This window comes from Leishmania braziliensis, assembly GCF_000002845.2.
Source record: "Leishmania braziliensis MHOM/BR/75/M2904 contig, possible fusion of chromosomes 20 and 34".
NCBI classification, from domain to species: Eukaryota; Euglenozoa; class Kinetoplastea; order Trypanosomatida; family Trypanosomatidae; genus Leishmania; species Leishmania braziliensis.
In genome coordinates this window covers 15,943-38,818 of record NC_017948.1, presented here as the reverse complement: position 1 = coordinate 38,818, position 22,876 = coordinate 15,943, and the positions used below count along the sequence as shown (strand labels likewise).

At 58.8% G+C, this 22,876-nt stretch overlaps 5 protein-coding genes across 5 annotated transcripts; all 5 read left to right on the top strand.

Moving 5' to 3' along the window:
- Positions 1 to 111: 111 nt before the first annotated feature.
- LBRM_20_4460 (conserved hypothetical protein) lies at positions 112 to 12,963 on the top strand (the record flags this gene model as incomplete). The annotated part of the gene is made up of 1 exon (XM_003722950.1): positions 112 to 12,963. One exon carries the CDS (start codon positions 112 to 114, stop codon positions 12,961 to 12,963), a length of 12,852 nt encoding a protein of 4,283 aa, XP_003722998.1.
- Positions 12,964 to 14,374: 1,411 nt separating this feature from the next.
- LBRM_20_4450 (putative deoxyhypusine synthase) lies at positions 14,375 to 15,514 on the top strand (the record flags this gene model as incomplete). Its single annotated transcript, XM_003722949.1, has 1 exon — positions 14,375 to 15,514. The coding sequence occupies one exon, from the start codon at positions 14,375 to 14,377 to the stop codon at positions 15,512 to 15,514; it is 1,140 nt and encodes a 379-aa protein (XP_003722997.1).
- Positions 15,515 to 16,280: 766 nt separating this feature from the next.
- Positions 16,281 to 17,066, top strand: LBRM_20_4440 (conserved hypothetical protein; the record flags this gene model as incomplete). Its single annotated transcript, XM_003722948.1, has 1 exon — positions 16,281 to 17,066. One exon carries the CDS (start codon positions 16,281 to 16,283, stop codon positions 17,064 to 17,066), a length of 786 nt encoding a protein of 261 aa, XP_003722996.1.
- Positions 17,067 to 18,139: 1,073 nt separating this feature from the next.
- LBRM_20_4430 (conserved hypothetical protein) lies at positions 18,140 to 18,589 on the top strand (the record flags this gene model as incomplete). The annotated part of the gene is made up of 1 exon (XM_003722947.1): positions 18,140 to 18,589. The coding sequence occupies one exon, from the start codon at positions 18,140 to 18,142 to the stop codon at positions 18,587 to 18,589; it is 450 nt and encodes a 149-aa protein (XP_003722995.1).
- A 993-nt stretch (positions 18,590 to 19,582) lies between these two features.
- LBRM_20_4420 (conserved hypothetical protein) lies at positions 19,583 to 22,423 on the top strand (the record flags this gene model as incomplete). The annotated part of the gene is made up of 1 exon (XM_003722946.1): positions 19,583 to 22,423. One exon carries the CDS (start codon positions 19,583 to 19,585, stop codon positions 22,421 to 22,423), a length of 2,841 nt encoding a protein of 946 aa, XP_003722994.1.
- Between the last annotated feature and the right edge of the window lie 453 nt (positions 22,424 to 22,876).

The following is a 22,876-nucleotide window of genomic DNA, read 5'->3' as shown; positions in this document are numbered from 1 at the left end:
CTGCTGGATGAGCTCAATCTGGCTACTACCGAGGTTCTGGAGCGCGTCTCTTCAGTGCTTGGCGATGTCGACCGTCTTTTTCTCACGGACAAGGATTCTTCAGAGCCGATCATGCGCCATAAGAACTTTCACGTTTTTGCGAACATGAATCCACCCACCGACGTTGGTAAAAAAGATTTGCCCCCGTCTTTGCGCTCGCGGTTCGTTGAGTACTACGTGAGCGAGCCGTTTAACCGGAACGACATTAGCATTGTGGTGAAAGAATACATCGGCTTCCTCACGGCAGACGCAAAGGTAGATGAGATTACGGACTTTTTTCTCGACTGCGTGAGCAATGCGAAAACGAAGCTCTGTTCCTTGGACGGTGAATCGAAAGCACCATCATTTAGTCTGCGCACGCTTACACGCGCTCTCTCCTATGTGCGCCGCGCCACGCCGCTCTACGGCTTCACGATTGCCTTGTTTGACGGTCTACTTCTTGGGTTTGCGACCCCCCTTCAACGCCAGTTTCACGTGGTCGTGGAGCAGCTCATTGTGAAGAACATCTTCCGCGGCAAGCGTCCCAGCTCACCCACCCTACCGGCCATCCCGAAGAACGGAACATTTATTGCATACGAGCACATGTGGATTCCTGCTGGCACTGAGTCCCTGTACTGCGATGAGGCGTTCATCATCACCGACAGTGTGAAGGACCACCTGAAAAATCTCAGCCGCGCAGTATTTGCAAATTACCCGGTTCTGCTCGAGGGCCCCACATCGTCAGGCAAGAGTTCCATGGTGAAGTATCTGGCAGAGCTGACTGGCAACAAGTTTGTGCGTATCAACAACCACGACAGCACCGAGATTCAGGAGTACCTGGGCCACTACATCACTGATGAGCTCGGAAAGCTGCGCTATGTTGACGGCATTCTTGTGAACGCTGTTCGCCACGGCTACTGGGTGGTGCTGGATGAACTGAACCTTGCGCCGACCGACGTGCTCGAAGCACTTAACCGTCTTCTAGATGACAACTGCGAACTGTTTGTTCCTGACACACAAGAAACAATCAAGCCTCACCCGCAGCTTCGCATCTTTGCGACACAGAATCCTGCAGGGATTTACAGTGGCCGAAAGATGCTCTCTCGCGCCTTTCGAAACCGCTTTCTCGAAATTACTGTGGACGAGATTCCAACGACGGAGATCAGCACTATTTTGTGTCACCGTTACTCGCTTCCCCAGAGTTTTGCCGATAAAATGGTAGAGGTGATGACAGCACTGCAAATCCATCGTCAGAACTCGCAGATCTTTGCCGGTCGTCATGGCTTCATCACGCCTCGTGATTTATTTCGGTGGGCGGAGCGGCGGCCGGTAACGTATCAGCAGCTAGCGGAACACGGCTTTCTGCTTTTGGGAGAGCGGTGCCGCAAGTCAAGCGAGCGTCAGATCGTGCGAGATGTCATCGAGTCAGTGATCAAGACGGACCTGAGGGACAACTTCATTTATCGCCCATCGCACTGGCCGTTTGTGCAGCAGTACTTTACTCAGATTGAGGGCGGTGCCATTGATGAGTTCAGAATCGTCTGGACGGAGTCGATGCAGCGCCTATTCACGATTGTGGGTGTTTGCCTGGAGCACAGGGAGCCAGTCCTGCTCGTTGGTGAAACTGGGAGCAGTAAGACCACAGTATGCCAGCTGTGGGCGGCACTGCTTGGCATCCCGCTCCACATCCTGAACTGCCACCAGCACACAGAAGCAGCGGACTTTCTCGGCAGTCTGCGACCCTGTCCACCAGATCGGCGCGATCAGGCGCTGTTTGAGTGGCGCAACGGCCCGCTAGTACAGAGCATGCTTGACGGTGACATGTTTGTGCTTGATGAGATTTCGCTCACGGAGGACAGCGTTTTGGAGCGACTAAACAGCGTGCTGGAGCCATCGCGCAGCGTGACATTGGCAGAGAAGAGCAGCGCCGACTACATCGTGGCGCATGAGCGGTTCCTCGTCATGGCAACCATGAATCCTGGTGGTGATTTTGGCAAGAAGGAGTTGTCGCCTGCCCTCCGCAATCGCTTCACGGAGATCTACGTCCGCCCCACTACGGACGTAACGGAGGTGGCCATGATTCTCTCGCGTCGCCTGAAGGCGGAGCTGGCTCTGTGGGCCCCTCACATGGCGACAGTTCTCTGCAACGTCTCGCAGTTGACTCCTACATCGGGATCACCACAGCACATCAGTATCCGTGACATCATCAGCTGGGTATCTTTCATGAATGCCGCCCATGGCCGATGCCCGCCAGAGGTCGCCTTTCTACAGGGACTCGACGCTGTCATTCTCGATGGCATCGGGGTTGGCACCGGGCAGTCGGAGGCGTCGTGCGCGGTGGTGAAGCGCAGCTGCACGCGGCAGGCTCTGCAGGTGTTGCAACAGTCCGGGAGCGCGCCGGTGGACTTCAAAGCTCTGCTTGCGAAGCCTTTCTGGGAGGTGTATGAGAGCATGACCGAGCCGCAGCTGCCGCCATCTATGAGGAGTCGTTTCTTCTTTGGCGCCCCGGCCACGCGACGTAATTTGTCCAAGCTGATGCGGGCGAGCCTCGTCAAAAAGGCAGTTCTCCTGGAGGGTAGTCCTGGAGTTGGCAAAACCAGCATCGTGGAGGCGCTCGGCTGCGCGCTGGGTCGGTCGGTGGTGCGCATTAACTTGAGCGAGCAGACGGACATCATGGACCTCTTTGGTACCTATCTGCCGAGTCCTGGTGGTGTCGCTGAACAGGGGGAGGCCGCGGGTGCGGCAGAGGGAAAGGAGTCGTTCGCGACGGTAGAAGATGAACTTGAGCGGCAGCAGCTACGCGACGAGCGAAGTCGTGTGAAGGGCCCGCAATTCGCATGGTCGGACGGCGTTCTTTTGCGCTCCCTGAAGGAGGGCTCGTGGGTGATTCTAGACGAGCTCAACCTGGCGAGTCAGTCGGTGCTGGAGGGCCTGAACGCCTTGCTCGACCACCGCTCCACAGTATTTATCCCTGAACTGAACGAGGAGTTTCACGCGCACGCGGACTTTCGTGTGTTCGCATGCCAAAACCCGCTGCTGGAGGGTGGCGGCCGAAAAGGCCTGCCTGGCAGCTTCATCAATCGCTTCATCAAGGTTCACGTCGAACCATTCGAGATGAGCGACCTGATTGTGATTGCTCAAGCAGTTTGCCCCGACATCGAAGAGGCGACGCTGCGGCGCATGGTTGACTTTGTGGGCCAACTGCAGCACGACACGATGGTACGCCGAGCTTACGGCTTGCGGGGGAGCCCATGGGAGTTCAACCTGCGCGATGTGCTGCGCTGGGCGAAACTTCTGCAGTCGTACGAGGCGCGTCAGCGACCGACATCGTTTGCCGACATGCTTTTTCTTCAGCGCATGCGCACCGACGAGGACGCGGCGCGTTGCCGCCTGGTGCTCGAGTCGTGCTTCTCCAAGGCAGAGGTGGAAAGAGACGTGGGAGATGGGTGCGACTCTGACTTCCTTATTCATGACGGTGCCGTGTATTTTGCTCATCAGCTACTCACTCGGCGCGAAACGGCCGCCATCAGTGCCTCAGACGCACAGGAACTCAGCTCGTTGATGCTCCTTCCTTCACAGGCGCATCTTATCAAGTCATTGCTTGTGTGCGTTGAGCAGAATCAGTTTGCCTTGCTGGTTGGCCCCTCCGGCGCCGGCAAGACCTTTACGCTGCGCACCACCGCCGCCCTTGCTGGGGCAAAGCTGGTAACCTTTTCCATGACCGCGAGCTGCGACACAGTGGACTTGCTGGGTGGGTTCGATCAGGTGGAGGGAAAGCAAGGCGAGTTTGAGTGGCGTGACTCTCTCGTGCTGGAGGCGATGTTGCAGGGACACTGGCTCGTCTTGGATAACGTGAACTACTGCAACGCGAGCGTGCTGGATCGACTTAACCCACTCGTTGAGCCGAATGGTGTGCTCTGTGTGAATGAGCAGGGTATCGTGAACAATGAGGTGCGTGTGATTCGGCCGCACCCTCGCTTCCGTCTCTTTGCCACGCTGAATCCGCGCTACGGCGAGATCTCGCGTGCCATGCGCAACCGCGCCGTTGAGCTGTACGTGGCACCGGTGGCAATCCCATCTGCGGAGAGCCTTGCCCTCAGCGCCAACGCATCCGTCGCGGCACAGGAGCGGCACGTATCGTCGCAAGATGTCAAGGGCGCAGACAAAGCGACCCCTCCTATGACATCACTGAGCCCACCTCCAGTGTGCTTGCTCTCCCGTTTGCTGCGGTACCACCACACGTTTGTTGATGTTGGCTTCCATGCTGACTCCCAACACACCAGGTCTGGGCAGCTCAGCGACGCACTGTCTGCCGGGGCACCAAGTGTGTTCACGCTGCTGCGGACGAGCTCCCTGCTACGACCCACCAGCCTTGCTGGCGACTTGGAGAGGTTGATTCTGTACCGCTACATCCACAACCGCAGTGGACACTGGACTGGTTTCAAGCCGAAGCTGCTCGAGTTGCTACGCCGCATGATGGACGGCGACACCGACGAGGACAACACTGCGTATTGTGCTGACGAAGCGGTGGAGGTGCTGGGCGCACTGCGGCTGGGTGGCTGGGGTGATGAGATGTTTGACACGGCTGCTGATGCCTCCGAGGATGAGGAGGCCGCCGCCGCCAGCGACCCAGTGGCGAAGGCTCTTGTATGCCGCCGCGTTGGCCGTGCTGCTCTTGCGCTGCAGCGGCTTCTTATGGAGTTGGCTAGCGGGACCGAGAGTGGCATGAGGGACGCCGCGGAATCAGGAATACAGGAGGAGAAACAGCAGCGCACCCTCGCCAATCGTCACCGACTGGGGGACTTGGTGCTGTGTTTCGTCCTGGAGCAGTGCAATGACAGCATTCCTCTCCACGCAGTCACAGAGACCCGTCGGTTGTGGATAAGTCGCCGCCTCCCAGCTGAACTTGCCCAGCGCGCTCTATCGGTGGTGAGGACGGACTTTTGCTCGCCAGCGATGCTCGCGGGGCTGTTCACACGTGCTGTCCTTCTATTTGGTCCTCACGCGGATGTGCTTGCGGCGCTTTGGGGCTCGCGGATGCAGGTGGTCAGCTCCACCCTAGTGAACAACTCCCTGGTGCATCTGTGCGGCGTACTGCAGGCGGCATTTGCAAACCACAGTGAGAGTGCTGTGCCACCCGTGACGTTTCAGCAGCTTCTTCGCCTCGCAGCCCCGTTTGCGCGACTCGTGGTCCAGCATGCCAACGAGGAGTACGGTGTGCATACCGACAACTACATCCCCCTCGTCACCTACACGGTGCTGGTGTGCAAGGCTGCCGAGAAGATGAATCCACCGATGCCTCACGCCATGGCGCTGGTTAAGGCCGGCAAAACCTTTCTGGACTCGCTTCAGCAGCACCTCGATCTCCCCTTCCCGCTACTGGGCGGCAAAGCCCCGCTGCACCGCTATGCGCCCACTCCCCATATTACGACGACAGAGGAGCGACAGCTGCTGCAGGCGTGGAATACGGCCGCGAGTGCGGCATCCGCTGCGAAGACTTCAGGTGACCCAGTTGCAGGACCAACAGCCGAATCGATCTCAGTGGTCGAGTCGAAGGCACTACTTCACCGCCTCTGGGAGTCTGCAGCATTCCGCGAAGGCTTTGCATGTCTTCAGCAACTCTTGTACCTTCGCACCACAACAGCCACATACGCCAGCGTGGCAGCGGAGACTCCTGTGCATTCCGTACATCACCTTCTCCCTGCACTGCAGACTCGGATGGTCACCTTCGCTGACACGTACACAACCCGTTTGCCGTTCTTTGCGGACCTTGAGCTGGCCCTCTGGCGCGGCGTGCACCGGCTATTTACCACCAAACCGGCAGATACGACGGAGGTCCTGGCGGAGCTGACGCCGTTGCTCGTGAGTCGCTTTGCCAGTCGCCACGGCGTCGCCGGCACGCGTCACCTCTTTGCCGGTGCGTGGGCGGTGGCCGCGGCGGAGTGCGTGCGCTATGGTGCGCAGGTGCCTGTCATCGACATCGGCCGCACCGATAACTCACGTCTGCAAGCGCTGGCTGGCCTCACCACGTTTCTGCAGGTCTGTCCTTTAGCGGCTGCCTCACCGCTGGAGGAGTGGGCGACCAACTCGCAACGGGAGTTGGTGGGAGTGCTGTGCGCCTGCTTCCAAGGCTTTGCTTCCTGCGTGCCGACTCCGCTGCCGCCATCCCATACCTCTGCCGCGACCTTCACTCGACTCTCCGTATTTAGCCAGGCGGAGACGGCCATTGCATCCGCTGCACCGATGCCGTCTTTGGTGCTTGAGAGGCAGAAGACGCTGATGGTCTCTCTTCTGCGCCGACTCCGAAGCAGTGAATGCGACGGTGCAGACATGCTTTCTGCCGTAACGCTTCTCTGGGTCCTCAAGTGCCGCCTACTGCTGCCGCAGTCCCCGGTGGATCCGATGTATCGGCGAGAGTGCAAGCGAATGGTGGCCACTGAGGAGCTGGAGCTTCTCGACCGGCTTGATGGAGCGTTTGCCTGGGCCGAGAAGCTTGCGCTCCGGCACCATAGTTCCCAGCGTGAGATGCTGTTGGCGCTGCGTGCACAGGAGAAGGAGCTTCTGCGGCAGGCAGAGCGCAAGTATGTCACTCGCCCAGATTCCACTGGGATGAAGTATGCCACCTTGATCCGGCAGCTGTACCAGATGAGCACCACACTACTCTCCGACGCGCGTGTGCTCGGTTTGTTTGAGATGCCACCGGTGTCTGCCGGTGGCTTGGATGCGGCTGCTGCCGCGGAGATCATTGCCAGCCGGGAGATGTGGAGTGACCTGCTTTACGAGCAGGTGATGCAGCTACTAGCCGAGTACGGTGGCTACGAAGACGTGACAGTGAACTTTGCCGAGGCGGCGCTGCTCGCTTCTATGGCTGCGCGGGCTAGCTGTGCCACGGATTTCCGTCTGCTCGCTGCCGCCGCCTCGGCCGACTCTTCGGCGCTATCACGCACTCTCTTCAGCCGTGCCGACACGCTGCGATTGTTGCAGTTTCCATCTCCCCTGGTGCACACGTTGCCGATGCCCCCACTGCAGCACACCTCATCCCTGCTGCGCCACCGCGTCACCTACCTGGACTCGTGCCTCTCTCTGCTCTCCGGCACTGCCCCGCAGGGGACGAGCTGCCACTTTATCGAGGACGTCTTCGCCCAGTACCGCTCCCTGTTCCGCCAGATCAAGGAGTGGGAGGCACAGGAGCGCCAGGCCGACCAGCTCGCAGTGATGTACAAAGAGAAGGCCACCGTGATTGAGGGCGACGATGAGAAGCTGATGCGCAAGCTGAAGGAGTTATTTCCGAGCTACGAGGCTGAGTTCAGCATCGACGCGCTCGAGGACGACGCGGCAGAGAAGTCGGAGAGTAAAAAGACGGAGGAGCAGCTGGAGGGGCGCCGCGCCAAGTTTGCCCGCATCCTCTTCAAGGAGCGGAATGGCTTCTACCTACGCCACCTCGTCGAGGTGCACCGAACCTTCTACTGGCGCCTTATTTCTTGCCGCTTGGAGGAGGCAGCGACGGGCTCCAGTGAATGCAGCGCAGCATTGCCTCAGTCCACCGAGCTGCTTGACGCGTTTCAGCGCCGCTTTGATGCTCTCTCCGCGGAGCTACATACCTTTCCGGTGTCAAGCGGCAGCACATCCGGGGCTGAGGGAGTGGAGGAACAGCTTCTTCTGAATGGCTTTGCGGCTCGTGTCTCACTACTGAGCGCGGAGATGCGGGGCGCAGCCGTCTCGCTGGAGGAACGGAAGGAGGCTGGCTTCAACATTTTCCTCGACACGGACGTGTACGAGCTGAGTCGTTTCAGCATCCCTCTGCAGACGTTGCTCGATGCCGTGCAGCGACTTGCCGAGCAGTACCCTGACACACCGTCGTTGCAGCGGTGCCTGCGCATCGGCCACAGGATTGCTGCACTTCCGGCGATGAGTACCCCACTGATGAAGGTGATGGCAGGTTGCGAGGTGCTGCTGCGGGAGTGCTACGAATGGGAGCGCAACGCGTCGCACGAGGTCTCGCTGATGAGCCACATGAAAGAACTTTCTTCCTTTGTGCTGCGCTGGCGTCGGCTGGAGCTGCATTGCTGGGCACACGTTTTTCAGGCAAAGCGCACTGAGCTGGAGCTCCAGGCAGCGCAGCAGTGGTTTACGCTCTACGACCTTCTGCTCGGTGAAGCAGCGGCGTCCGAGTCAGATGGAGAAGACAGCGACACAGTAGCTACGTTGGGCGCCGAGACGCCGATGCTACGACGCTGCCGCGCTTCCTTTCAGCATGCCTCGAAGTTCATGTGGGATGCGACCTTTGGCGACTTCAGTGTGCGACTCCGCCTCCTACAGGGATTTGGGTTTCAGCTCCTCGTGGCAGAGAGGGCGCCCGCTCCGCTGGCTAATACGGTGCTGCACATCTGCGACTTCTTTGCCCAATTTGAGCCGCTCGTCCAGCAGCAACGAGACAAGGCTGTGCAGTCGATCGAGGAGGACATTGCGGAGTTTGCCAAAATTATGCGCTGGGAAGACGCCAACTACTACGCCGTGCGCGCCACTGCTGAGAAGTCGCATATGAAGATGGCGCGCGTGCTCGGCACCCTGGAAGAGGCACTGCGAACCCCAGTCCTTGCAGTCATCACGGCTGAGGAGCAACGGTGCGAGGACGATGCTTCCCTTGGTTTTACTCTGCCGGTAAAGGTGGACTCCAAGTCCAAGAAGGCAAAGAGAGCAAGCAAGCCGGCGGAGACTGCTGGCAAGAGTGCGAAGCAGGGCAGCAAGCGGAAACGCAACGGCAAAGCTGTCTCTGCCGCAACACATGACCCAGCCATAGAGGCAGTTGCCACGGCGGAGGATCCACCGCTCCAGTTGCTTAGCGGAAACGTGTACCTCGACCGGGCCCACGCTTTCTTGCGAGACGCCGCTCACGAGGTGATCGAGAACGTGACGGCCCTCCAGCAGCCCAAGACACCAAATCAAATGAAGGTGCGGGCCCTCAAGACACTCTTCGACCGACTCTCTGAGGCCGGCGTACCGCACACGCACGAGAACCAAGTCGGCTCCTGGGAGGTCCTGTTCTCCACAACTGTGGCGCTGCTGGGGTGTCGTGAGACGTACCGCGACCAGACAGCCGCAGTTGCCCGTCTCAGCGTCGCTGCGGCGGAGCAGTATCGGTTTGCTCGCTGGCTGCAGCGGCTGCGCGAGGTGGAGAGGAAGCCGCACCACGATCTTTCTGCAGCCCAGGCGAAGCGAGGAACCGGCATAGTCGAGAGCCTCTTCGCGAATGCCGTGCACGTGGCAGCCACGCTGTGCGAGCTATTTCACCTACATGAGCAGCTGATCGTGCTGGATATCGTCGTGCAGCACAGCACTTTGTCCTCGGACGACGACGCCGATGGAGGTGCCGTGAGCCACGCTGTGTCGCGCGTTCTCCTCGATGACGCTCTCGAGGTTGGTTGCCTTCTTCAGTCCGTGTGCAGTGGCCTGGTATGGATGATGCAGCAGCCGCATATGTTCGCTGAGAACACCTCAGAGGCTCGTGGACTAGTGCACGAGCTGGCGGCTATCTCGAATGAGCTGTGGGCTATTTGCGCCTCGCAGGAGCCGCTGCGCCGCTCCACCACGTCTGCAGTGCCGCCTGGCATTTCCACGTCCTACTTCGACGTGCTGCACCGCGCGCTGGGTGTGGTGTGCCGCATCCAGGTGTGTGGTGTCGCCCACATTGCTGCTGCTGCGAAGCCTCTCGTCGACGCCCTGACTGATGTTCTCTCGCGCCATGAGCAACCCCCGACGCAGAAGGACGAACGGCTCCCCACAGAGGCAAAGCGGCGTCGCACCGAGCAGTTGCCTAAGCCTTGGGCTCAACGACTGCGCCACACTATCGAGGAAGTGAGCGATGCTCTCGTCAGCTGTGGTGAGGGTGAGGGCGTGGCGCTCGAGGAAGATGTGCGGACGCCATCGATGACGACCGCGATAAACGCAGAGGCGAAGGCGTGCGGACACAGCGACTCCGATTCTGACGCCGGTACGCCGCAGCGTGAGTCAGCTGTCTACGCTCGCTACACCTTACATAGCGCGGTGGTTCACGAGACATTGCAGAGGCTCATGCCAGTACTCGATGATCTCCTCACCTCGCCTGCCAACTCTGAGGGTGTGACAACCGCGGTCGGTGTAAAGAGGCCGGCGGCGCTGAACGTGTGTACACTTGCCGTGGGCGAGAGGGCGGAGCTGCTGCAACTGCTTTGTGCGTGTCGCGGTGCGGTGCAGCGCGCGCGCGCTGCGTGGGCGGCTGTGCTGGAGGCGCAGTGCTCCTTTGGCGTTGTCGTCGCACGACTTTTCACAGTGCTCCTCAAGAAGGGCTTCTGCAAGACCGAGGACGAGGAACCAGAGGACGGCGAGGGCGAGGGCGAGGGCGGCCAACAGCAGAACGGCACTGGTATGGACGATGGTGAAGGTGACAAGGACGTCACGGACCAGATCGAAAACGAGGACCAGCTCATGAGCATGAAAGATAAGGAGGAGCATTCAGAGGAGGAGCAGCAGCAAGGCGAGAAGGATGAGGGCGAGGAGGACAAAGCAGCGGATGTGGAGACGGACTTCAACGGGCAGAAGGGGCAACGTAGCGAGAGCGACGGCGAGGATGACGAGGAAGGTGGAGAGTCGGAGAGAGAAATGGGTGACGTCGATGACAGCACGGAACAGGAGCGCAAAAAGTCGAAGAAGGACGCTGGCGACAGGGATGACCTGAGCGAGGATGCCGGCGACGTAGCCGAGGAGGTGCCGGAGGACGACCTTGCGGAAGGCGACGAGCACCGCGAGGACGACGAAGAGACCGGCGGCTTCGGCGACAAGGCGGATGAAATTCGTGACGCCGATGAGGATCGTTCCTGCGAGCATGACGTGGTCGGAGACGACACCAAAGGTGAGGTGGACGAGGATGGCAGCAGCGGCGGCGACTCGGTCGAGCATAGCGATTCCGAGGGCGACGAGCGCGAGGAGAGCGCGCGGGATGATAAGCTTTCCAGCGATGCGGACGCGGAGGCGGAGGAGAGCGACGCCGCCTCTGAGGATCACGTTGACAGTGACGCTGCAACCGACGCCGAGCGCAGCGATTTTGGCGAGGAGGAAGTGGAGCAGCAGAACGACGGCGACGGCGCGGGTGAGGTATCTGACGTGGAGGACGCCAGCGATGGGCCCGACGAGAACGTGTACGAGGGTGGTCAGCAGGATGATCAGGAGGGCGACGAGGCCACAGAGAACCTGGAAAAAGACAAGAAGAAGGATACATCCGCCAAGGTTCGAAAGGAGCAGGCCACCAATGAGGAGGAGCAGCCAGGCACCAAGCAGGAGCAGGACGACGCAGGGCAGAACTGGAAGAAGCAACAGGATCAGAACGAGCAGGCGCAGCGCCACGACAACACGGAGCAGACCCGCTCCCAGCACAATCCGTATCATGCCGTCAAGGAGGCGCTGCAGCGGCATCAGCGTCAGATGCAGCAGCTCAACCTCAACCAGCACGTGGAGGTGACGGATGAGCAGGACGATCCCAAAATGGAGAAGCGACCGAAACTGGATCAGGTGGAGGGGCAGGAGGACATGGAAGAATTCGATTGGGACGAAGACGGCGACCACGAGGGCCTAGCTGCTGCTGAGCAGACCGAGGCAAAGCCGACGGAAGCAGATGCGGGTGAGAGAGAGGAGAGCCACAGTGACGTGAGTGGTGACGAGGATGAGTCCGCTGACACTCCGCAAGATACGCGCCGCAAGCGTCGCCAGAACAAAGAGGAGCTCGCCGAACTGGAGGAGAAGACGGCGGCGGGGACAGAATCCAAGAAGAGATCCAATAAGAAGGTGCGTACGACTGTCCCCACTGAGGACATGAGTGCGCCAGAGGACGAGGAGAACGACGACTGCACCAAGCAGGATGACCAAACTGCTGCGGCAGAAGCGAACGCGAAGCTTGAGCGTGGCCGGCAGATGTGGCTGGAGCAAGAGACTGCGGTGCAGGGCCTCTCTCAGCAGTTATGTGAGCAGCTCCGCCTCATCCTCGCTCCGACGCTCGCTGATAAGCTCCAGGGAGACTACAAGACCGGCAAGCGGCTCAACATGAAGCGCGTTATTCCGTACATCGCTTCTCAGTTCAAAAAAGATCGTATCTGGCTGCGTCGCACAAAGCCGAACAAGCGCACATACCAAATACTGTTGGCTCTTGACGACTCGCTGAGTATGCAGTGCAACAACGCTGGTGTGCTATCCTGCCGTGCAGTGGCCCTCATTGCCAAGGCTCTGCAGCAGCTAGAGGTGGGCGAGTTCGGAGTCGCGTGCTTCGGCAAGGAGACTCACGTGGTGCACCCGCTGGAGGAGCCGTTCCTTGCAGACAGCGGCCCGCGCCTCTTCAGCGAGATTACGTTTGAGCAGAAGTCTACCGACATGAAGCTATTGTTAGAGACCACGCTTGGCTACCTCGACGACGCTCGAGACCGCATGCGCGGCCAGACCCGCTCTACAACACAGCAGCTGCAGCAGATTATGCTCATCATTGGTGACGGTCAGATCACGGAGAACCGCGCCGACTTGCGCCAGCTGATGGTGCGGGCTGAGGAGAACCACCAGATGGTTGTGTTCGTGCTGCTGGACATCAGAGCAACTGAGGGGGACGCCGCTATGCCCGGTGCTGGACCCTCTGCCGCCCCCGTCGTAGCCGCACCACTCACAGCAAAGTCGTTGCAGGGCCTTTCCACTGCGGAGCGCATGCGCCGCCTCAAGGCAGATCGTGAGGCGCGACTGCAGCGTGTCCAGTCGAACTCGATACTGGACATGCAGATTGTTGAGTTCCAAGCTGGACGCGTGGTGCGCCGTCCGTACATGGAGGACTTTCCTTTTCCTTACTACCTTATCATCCGCGACATTCAGAGTTTGCCGGAGATCATCGCGGACGCCATGCGGCAGTGGTTCGAACTGCTCAATGCCGGCACATAGCGAAGAACGGCCCTTCGACTGCGCTGGTGTCGCATGTTTTGTTCGTTATTTTCCCTCTCTTTATGCGTGCCACGGTACACTCTCATCAACCTGCCGACGCCTCCTCCCCCTCCCCTTCCCTGATCCCTCACCTCTGTGCGGGTAGGTGAGATGTGGGCGTCGATCATGGTGCATGGCTGCTGTTGTCTCGGATGTCGGGTGTTGGTGTGTGCGCTTGCTGGTGAGCCACTTAGGAGGTCGATCTGTTTTTTCGATAGCGACTTTCATGTCGTGTATTGTGTTGGCCTCTCTCTTCCGTTCCGCGTTCAGTTACGACGATCTCGAGTAAACTCGTGGGTGCGTCCCTTGTGTGTTTGTCTGCCCTGCGCCCTTCGTTAAACCACAAACAGAGGAAACAGAAAAGTCGAGTACCGAACAGACCTCACCGTGACGGCAGCGCCGTCGTGAAATGGGGCGGGTACACAATGGCGAACTCGGTTGCAGTGATGGATGTGGGAAAATAGATGCACGGCGGTGCGCTGGTGTGGAAGAACCAGTGGGGATTGCGGAGAGGCGCGTCTCTCTCTCTTTCTCTCTCTGTGTGGGGATGCGCGCGGATGGTGTGCGCCACACGTACTGATTCAGTGGCTAGTGCGTGACATCTTTTTTCCTCCTGCGACGGGCCAGTGATTACTACGCCAGACCACCTCCCTTGCTACAACAGCTGCTGTCACCAAGGGGTTAGTGCTGAGGGTATCGTTGACCCCTCTCTCTCTCCGGAGGACAACGGTTTCACATCAGCCTATTCTTGCAACTCTGCTGAGTCCACCGTTATCTCCACGTTTGCTCTATAATGCGGCACATGCGCATACAAACACACGCTGACGCAGTTGCATATCGTCCACGGTGTGTGCGTTTGTGCTTGTCCGGAATCGCATCTCCTTTTTCGCCGTTTCCCCTCTTGTGCGTTTCCTTTCACGCAGGTTCGATGCTGAGCGTCACGGGGCTGACACCTACGCTCTTGTATTACTCACCGGCTTTCTGAAAGAGTCTGTGGAGCAGCGGAGCGGTTCATCTTGCACGAACCCGCATCACTCCCAATTAAAGCGGACAGTCTACAGAAACGAGAACCGTACATCTCTTGTTTTCGCTTTGCGTCGCACTGTCCTCTATTCCTGAGGCCGCCATTTCTGCCGTCCCTTTCGTCACCACCGCCGAGCTTTATGTGGCGCGCCCTCTCCTTAATGGACGTTGTCTGGCTGTTCTTCGTCTTTTTCTGTGTTGTTTGATTTGAAGTCGTCTTGCTTGCTTGCCAGACGCTCTTTTTGCCGCTTGAGAACTGCAGAGAAGCCCTTTGCGCAGGTGCGCGAGATCTCTAGCGTCCTCGATCCGCTTTCATCGCTACGCTCCCTCTTTTCGGTCACATCGCCATATGGCTGCCTCTGACTCAGCGCCCAATCCAGCCAAGAAGGAGTTGGCTGCGCCCCGTAGAAAATCGACCTCGACGAAGACGGGAACCACTGCCAAGGATAATTCATCAGCGAGTGTATCAGCATCAGGTGACGCTTCGTCGCCGACGAAGCGCTCTGCGCAGGTACATGGCATCGACTTCCAGTCGCTGGTGCACACGACGCAGGAGGAGACTCTCCGCGCTGTTGTGTCGAGCCTGCCCACAATTGGTCTGCAGGCTACTCAGATTGGCCGTGCGCGCCAACTTGTGCAGCAAATTCTTCACCGTCGCTCGCCGGAGGATCGTGTCTTTCTCGCCTACACGTCCAACATGATTTCATCTGGTCTTCGCGACACGTTTGTCTACTTGGCTCGCGAGCGACTGGTGGACTGCTTCATCTCATCTGCCGGCGGCATTGAGGAGGACGTCATAAAGTGCGGTGGCAGCACGCTGCTCGGCCGGTTCGACTTGGACGGGCGCGCTCTGCGCCGCCGCGGCATCAACCGCATCGGCAACCTCCTCGTGCCAAACGACAACTACTGCTGGTTTGAGGACTTCTTCACACCCGTACTGGCGTCGGTTCACGAGGCGCAGCGGGCATCGCGCTGGAAGACGCACACAGCTCCGTCCGAGATCATTGAGGCCATGGGCGCCGCCATGGCAACGAACCATCCTGACACGTGCACCTCCAGCCTGATCTACTGGTGCTACCGGAACAAGATCTCTGTCTTTTCGCCAGCCTTCACAGATGGCTCGATGGGAGACATGGTATACTTCTACAACTTCTCGCACAAGGGCCTCGTCGTGGACCCGCTGGTGGACGTTGTGCGCTTGCGCAAGCTGGCAGCGAAGGGAAGTGGCCATAATCTGGCCATCGTACTCGGCGGCGGTCTTCCCAAGCACCAGCTTCTGCGCAATGTGTCGATGGATGCTGTTGTCATGGTAACAACAGGCCTTGAGGCCGATGGGTGCGTAAGTTCCGGCGCCCTCGCTGACGACGTGGCATGTGGACTGCTCAGAGAAGATACGGAGGTAGTGCGTGTGCAAGGTGATGCCACGGTAGTGTTTCCGCTGATGCTGATTTCTGAAGAGGCTGCCACGCTGGAGGATGCAGCAGCGTAGGAGCAGAGCGCTTCAGCAACGAGGAGGCACGCAAGTGCACACACAAAACCAAAGTCCCCCTCTTGCAAAGCATACCAAACCATACACTGATACCCAGCAGAGGCTCGAACAGTCCAGCGACAGCGGCGAGTTCTTTCAGCGTTCATAAGTCAAAGTGAAGCAGCAAGAGCACATGCTGGAGCGCATCTCGGCACCTGTACTTCTGCTGTTGCCGCTGCTACGTGGGGTATCTTGTCGCTAATGACGTCTGTTGCTGAGACGGCTAAAATTTTTATTTTTATTCTCATCTAGTGAAGAATGGTCGTCTGCCACGAGTGAGGGAGAGAGAGAGAGGCACTCCTCTGCAAGATGTGCGGGTGGGGATAACGAGGTCACCGAGGAAGATTCACTGCGATGATCCCCTCTGTCTAGAGGTGGGGGCGTAGAGAGAGATTGGAGACTGGAGCTCTCTCGGGCTCATCGCAACACTCACTCGCCGTCAAATCACTTTCTTCTTCCACTTTATTTCCCGTCTTGCTCTTCTCTCTGTTCCTACAGTCATCTTTCCCACCGACACACGACCACCCACACACAGCACTCATCTTCCTACGTAAAGACACGCGTGTAGCCTGCGAGTGGTACTGAGTGTTCTCTCTCTCTCTCTCTCTCGCACACAGATTCACCCTATAATCTTTTAGAGTACCTCCCTTCTCTCCCTCCCGAGCCAGGAAGTCCCTCCTCTCTACCCCTTTACCTCAGTTCTCCTCCCGTGTACCCTCCAGCAGTCATGGTGTCGCTGTGGAAGACGGTGTCTCTGTTGCTGACCGTGCTCGCCCTCGTATTCTCCATCGTGGCCCACGCGACGTCGCAGTCCTATGTGCTGGAACGTCGTATCGGCAGTGACGGCGAATGGGCCAAGGTCGGCTCCTTCGCCATTTCACATCTCTCTTCTCAGACACCTGCTCGTATCTCCACACAGCTGGCCGGCGAGGTGAGCCTCAGCAGAGAGGAACGTAGCAGCTTTGCCGCTGCCGATCTTGTGTACTACCGCGCGTACCCGTACCAGGAGGGAAAGCCGGTACCCAAGTTCGCCCCGACGGTTGTGGTCACGCCGTGCTCGCTGATCCGTGGCTTTGACGCCATAGACAGCAAGACCGTGGTGCTACATGAGAACATTAAGATTGTTCCGGGCCCAAACGCCTCTCTGATAGGTCTGCAAGTGAGCAGTGAGACGAACTTTTTCCACTCGAAGATGCAGAAAGGCGATGAGTGCGATCGAAGCGTCGTGCAGAAACTGTTTCCGACAGTGCATCTGAACACCAAGGTTGGCCTCGTGCAACCACTGAAGGTGGCACGGAAGGTGCGCTACGAGGACCTCAGGGCTTTGGTGGAGGCGGAGAATGCAGCGAACACGAAAGGGAAGCCGAATACAGAGAAGCGTCAGGTGAGCAATGCAGAAGGGGATGCTACAGAGGTGGAAGTACCCGTGGACGACCGCTCTTTCTTGCAGAAGTACTGGATGTACTTTGTCATCCCAATCGCCATGTCGGTCTTCCAGAACATGAAGGGCTGAAGTGTAATAGAAGGACTTCAGTGTAGTTGTGACCAAGCATGGTCGAGGAGCAGTGCGGCTGGGCATTGCGTTTCTTCTCCCTGGTGCTGCCCCCCCACCCCACCCGAACCGCCGCTCAACTCTTCCACCATGTCTGTATGTGGCTGTGTGTATGTCTCAGTGTGTGATCTTTCGGACGCCCCTCTTTTCTATTCCCTGTCGTCTATTCTGGCTTCGTTAAGGGACCGAAGTGACCGTGTGGAATCCACATGCGACCGGGGGTGTGACGGCCAGCACCGTGCGCAGCGCAAGAGGTCACGTTTATGCTTTCGCGCGCTTTCGGATAAGAGTGGTCAGCGGCGGCCGCCCGTGCGACATAGCGGAAAAAAGGGGAGGGAAGGAGGGAAAAACGCGCGCTACCTTCCACGCCCCAGCTTGACGGCAGGTTCGCACATCTGACTTAATCTTCCCCACTCCTGTCCTGCGCCGGCGATATACGCGTGTAGAGGCCCCTTCCTAACTCCACATCCCCATCCCCATGCAGCGCAGCCACAAGTGTGCGCCTTCCTGCTAGCTCTTCCTCAGCTACAGCTGCACGGCATTGTCCTTTTCCTATTTCTCAATCTTATTCCTACCATTTGTGTGTCAGGTTGCTCTTCTGTCTTGTGCCAGCTTGCGTGAGAGGCGCATGCGCGTCGAGCGGGAACGGCATCCACGCCCTCAAGAACCGCAAGATAGCGAAGAGTACAAGACTCTCGGACTGCATCGCTTTTTTTGTTTGTTTGTCGACCTTTTCCGACTCACCACTACCTGCTACAGCCGTTCTTGCTTTGTTTTCGACTGCCGCTGTGCTCGCTACCGAGCCGAAGAATTAGGTAACGGGGGTACTTCAGCAATTTCAAGAAGTGAATCCAACGTCGACCCAGCCATCCCCCACCGCCTGCTCCACGTCGACCATCGTCGAGGGTATGAGACGGTGTGTTCCTCTCTGTACCAAGGCAGCCGCAAGGGCGGGCAGTGCCAAGTGTGCCACTGGTGGCTCCTCCCCTGCCCTCTCCTCTTCCCTCAGTACGCGCACGAGCGCCATCTTTGAGATGCGTCAATCCCCCGCGTCTCTCTACGTCGACTCAATGCATAGCAACACACTCACGGACCACCCCCTTACGCATCGAAGCAGCCGCGATGAACTGGCGTATCGCAAGCGGAAGCTGACCGAGCGCGGGCAGTATGAACAGGCCGCGATGGCGGAGGAGGAGGCGACCCAACGCGACCACGAAGGCAAGGCTGGCGCAGAAACGAAAGAGTACTACTGGGCAATCTTCTGTGTGGTACTGGGCTACTTGGCCGCGCACGCTCTTGTGTTCAACTACTATTATCCAGATGACTTGCGGCCCAATTACTCACCCGACCGGGGCTATTTTGACGATGTGGCGGCGCGGAGGGAGGAACTGCAGGCAGTAGACGAGATGGTGGGCCTGTCGGTGCTGGAGAGCGTGTATAGCAAGCGCAAAGCTGCCGTGAAACGCCGACTGGAGGGAAACTAAGTGCACATGTGAAACGGGTTATGAGGGAAAGGACTAAGATGACGGTTGTGCATCATGCGCTGTTGTGAACTCGCGCCGCGAGAGTGATGGCTTGAGTAGGATGAGGGCAGACCTCGTATCTCCCGGACCATAGCGCCTTTTGTCTTTGCTGTACAGTTGCCGTGTGTGTCTCTCTGTGTGACGGTTTTCGAGGCTCGCTCGTGTGTCTTCTGATTTTTCGCTTCCACCAGTTCGGACCTCATTGGGGTCTCTGTCGTTGTCTCTTTCCCCTTTCCTTCTTGTTCCCTCTAATGTGCGCCACTCACTCCTAAACATCCGTATGCTGCCCCGTGGGCTCTTCTCTTTGTTACCGGCGTGTGCGTGTCCGTCCATGCCGCCGCGCATGCCCCAGAGCCTTTATGTCTGCGCTGTGTCTCTATCTATCCCCTCTCGTTGGGTGCGCATGCTGTTGCTCCTCCCTACCAGACATACCGTGGGCAAAGGTTTCCAGTTGTATTACGGCTCTCGGCGATGGGGGGAGAGAAGGTGGGTCTTCTTTCGACGCGATCGCAGTCGTTGCAGGCGGAGAGAGAGGGGCATTCACGCTTCACCTCGCTTCTCTCCTACTCTTCCTCTTCCTCCCCCTTTGATGCCTGCAATCTGCCTGCATATCATCACTTCACGCACCTTTTGTTTTTCTTTCCCTACCGGCAGACCCAACTTGGGTGGTGATTGCCGCCTCCTTCCCAGGTCCTTTTTCACTCCGCACGGCGCTCTAGCTGCGGGGGAGTTGCTTTGCCTTTCGCGCGCGCTCTCTCTCGTCCCTCGGTGCACCCTTCTGCCCCCCCAGCCCCGCGAAGGGCGTAATTTCTCGCAACATTCGACTGCGTTCAGCACTGCACTGACGTTAGCTTGTGAGGGTGGCTTCATCCTGCGATTCAACCCCGTTCATTGTCTTCTGCCTCGGTATCTCTGGGCCTCTCTCTCTCTCTCTCTCTGTAAATGTATGCCTTCATGATGAGTAGCCATGAGGTAAACGTCGCTGCTGCGGTGGCGGCCGTGGTGCACTTCACCACCCACCGCGACACCGCTTCGAACCAGGAGCTGATGCACGCCATTGATCACTCCCTGGACGCTGGTGGTACACCGGCAGCTTACACGCTTGCCCCGCAGTTGCTGCAGTGGGCACTGGGGGATGCCGCAGCTCGCGCGTCCCCTGCGATTATCATCTTTGTGAGCGTTCTAAATCGGCACTTCTGTGTGCAAGTGATACTGGAGCGCCTTGCACAGCCCCTGGATCGCCGCCCTGTGAAGTTGGAGGAGTTGCTGCAGCTCTACGTGGTGGCCCTTCGCAGTTTATCTATGGAGGCTGCGCGTCGGCAGCTCACGCAGTGTGTGGCCTGCTTGCTCATCTTGCTCGAGGATCATTTGATCGAACGACTGCACGCTTGGATACGCGGTGGCGATGCCACGTCCGCAGATGAGTGCCGCATGGCCCTGCATATCTTCGTCGCTGTTGTTGACCTCTTAGCAGATCGCCGTGTAGCAATCGGCTCTGTGCGACGTGCCACGCAGCGCCGTCAGTTGCAGGAGCACCTGGCCATTGCACTAGAGTCTCCCCTGACGGACGAGGCAGACTTACCCCTGCTGGTGCGTGTCACCGACGCTGCAGTGCGATTTCTGTCGGAAGCGATGTACGGTGAGCCGCAGGAGGTCGCGGCAACGTTTTGGGAGGCGCTGCCCACGAGCACTGTTTGGCAGTACTGCCTGCGCTGCCTTGGTGCCGCTGTCGCCGAGTCGTCACCACCAGCGAGGTGTCCGGAGGAGGTGTTGAGCGTGGTGTGCAGCGTCTTGCGCTGCCAGACTATTGTCAACACAGCCGCCGAGGCTCTCCTGTCAAGTGCGCTGACGTTGGTGGTACAGCCCATCTCGCCCTCATCCGCCACCACAATGGACTGGGAGACGATCAGTCGGGTCATCGCCGCGGCACTGGAGGCGTCCACAATGGCCATTGTCACTCAGCAGCCAAGTGACGTGCCCCTATTTCGGCTTTTCTCTTCTGCAGCCGACCGACTGGCGCAGCTGCTGCAGGCGCCGGCGGCCCCAACGCCTGCTGTGTGCCACGTATGTGAGGGCATCAGTGCCTTGACCCAGGCACTGATGCCCGCGCCGCTTCCCGAGATGGACCCCGACGATTACCCAGATGACTTTGCGGAGTTTGTGGAAGAGACGCACGCGGCCAACGCAGAGAAGTTAGCTGCCGTTGTCCAACTAAGGCCATTTCTGCATGGTTGCATGAGAGCACTTGCGACTCGCCTCACGCACAGCGGGTTTGCGCAGGAGGAGTGGAGGAGCATCGCGGCGTACGTGGCGCGACAGGTCACTGACAGTAATGCCGAGGACTACGAAGCTGCCCACGACGACGTCCAACTCGCCGTCTTCACAACGTACGAGCGTCTGACGGCTCTCCTCGGCACGCTGGGGGCTGAGGAGATCAAAGCAGCGGCCCCTGAGTTGGGCCAGCAGCTCGTGTTGGTCATGGGGAACTCGAGCTTAGTTCTCAATTGGCTGGACTCGACTCGTCCTGCCGATCTGCTGGTTCAGTCCGCTTTGCTCCCGTGCTGCGTGGCGCGGCATGTGTCTTCGACTTCTGGTGCAGAGTGGGTGATGGAGTGTGCCGCTGTGCGTGTGATGGACCTACTGATGCATGCACTCGCCACATACCAGGAGAATGGCGAGCATTGCATTAGTGACTGTGCTACCGCTGTTATTGATGTGGCGAGAGCGACTGCGGCGGTGGTGTTGGCCATTACGGGGCGTCTCGGGCCGGACGGCGTGGCGCGCTTGCGCGACCGCAGCACGCCGTTGGTGTCAACACTGTGGCAGTGTGTTGTCTCGGCTGCTGGTGGGCCACCTTCAGCGTCAACACAACGCATTGCCACAGATGAACTAGCGAAGCTGCTCGAGGCTAAACTGGCTGCTCTGCCTGACAGTGCTGTGGAGCTCCTTAAGCACCAAGACGCGTACACGCAGACGGTTCTTTTCGCCACTGGTGGTGTATCCACCCCAAGCCTGAACACCCTCGAGGCGCTCGCACACATGCTGCATTGCGTAGCTCAACTCTCTGCGGAGGAAGCTGAGGCGGTCGAGACCTGGGTGTGCTACGGTGTTGTGGAGCGCACGCGGCGCAACTGCGAAGCAGGGGAATGGGCAGGTGAGGCACTCGTGACGCTCTTGGACTCCTGGAATGCTCAGCATCCCCATCTACTCGTGCACTTTTTGTCTTTGGCGGTTGCGGTCCCAGCCGAGATGCAGTCTTCTCTGCTGCTGGCTGGTATTGCTCGCTTCTTTTCTCTGCCGCACAGCCAGGACACATCGACGCGCGACCTGGCCGCTGCTTTGGAGGTACGCTTTGTACACCCGATCGCCGCATCACCTGCTACCGCGCCGTCTCTACACGCCCTCGTGTTGTGGCTGTTGCAGCCGCACGCCTCTTTCACTGCTTCCGATGGAGCACGACGTGTGCGTACCCTAGCTGAATGTGGGCGGGCGCTTTGCGAAGGTGGCCATGTGCCGGCACTCAGCCTGACTGAGACGCTTGTCACCTGCGTCGCTCGCTGGCAGGAGCACAAGTTTGCCTCGTCGCTCGGCTGCGGAGAGGCGGATGAGGCCTGTGAGGACAACGGCACTAACTGCGACGCTCAGCTAAACCAGAAAGTCTTGGAGCAACTGGCAATGTGGAGTCGCTGCGTCAGTGTCGTGTCAGAGCTCTCCGCAAGCGCGCCACCGTGGCTGACGCGACTGCAGTCCGCTCACGACGACTACGAGCGGATGGAGGTGCTGAAAAACCTGTGAAAACAATGTGGAGAGAGTGGGCGGTGCAGGGGAGATCAGCGCTGCGTGGAAGCCTTGTGACTGCTGCTCTTCCTTCTCCCCAAGTCCACCTCGGCTTGAGGCGCACGTCCCGTGAGCCACGTGTGCGTGTGTCCATACGAGCCAAGGTTTCAAGGCCCTTAAACAAGATCTGGGAGAAACCGCGATCATCACATAACAGACGAAAAGTGCTCTTGATGCTTGCACCTTTTCACCACTGCTAACTCAAGTCCACAAGGCCTCTCGTGCCACATCCGCCAACGAAGGCTACTGCTTCGCCACTTACAATGCAACCGTCAGCGAATGTAGGCAAGAGACACTAGACCCCTGCCACGACGGAACACATAACGAGACGTGTGAGTTGCATGTCTGGCTGACCCTCTCCAATCTTTGTCCTCTACTGGTTTTCTTACTCTTCGTATTAAAGGCAATAAT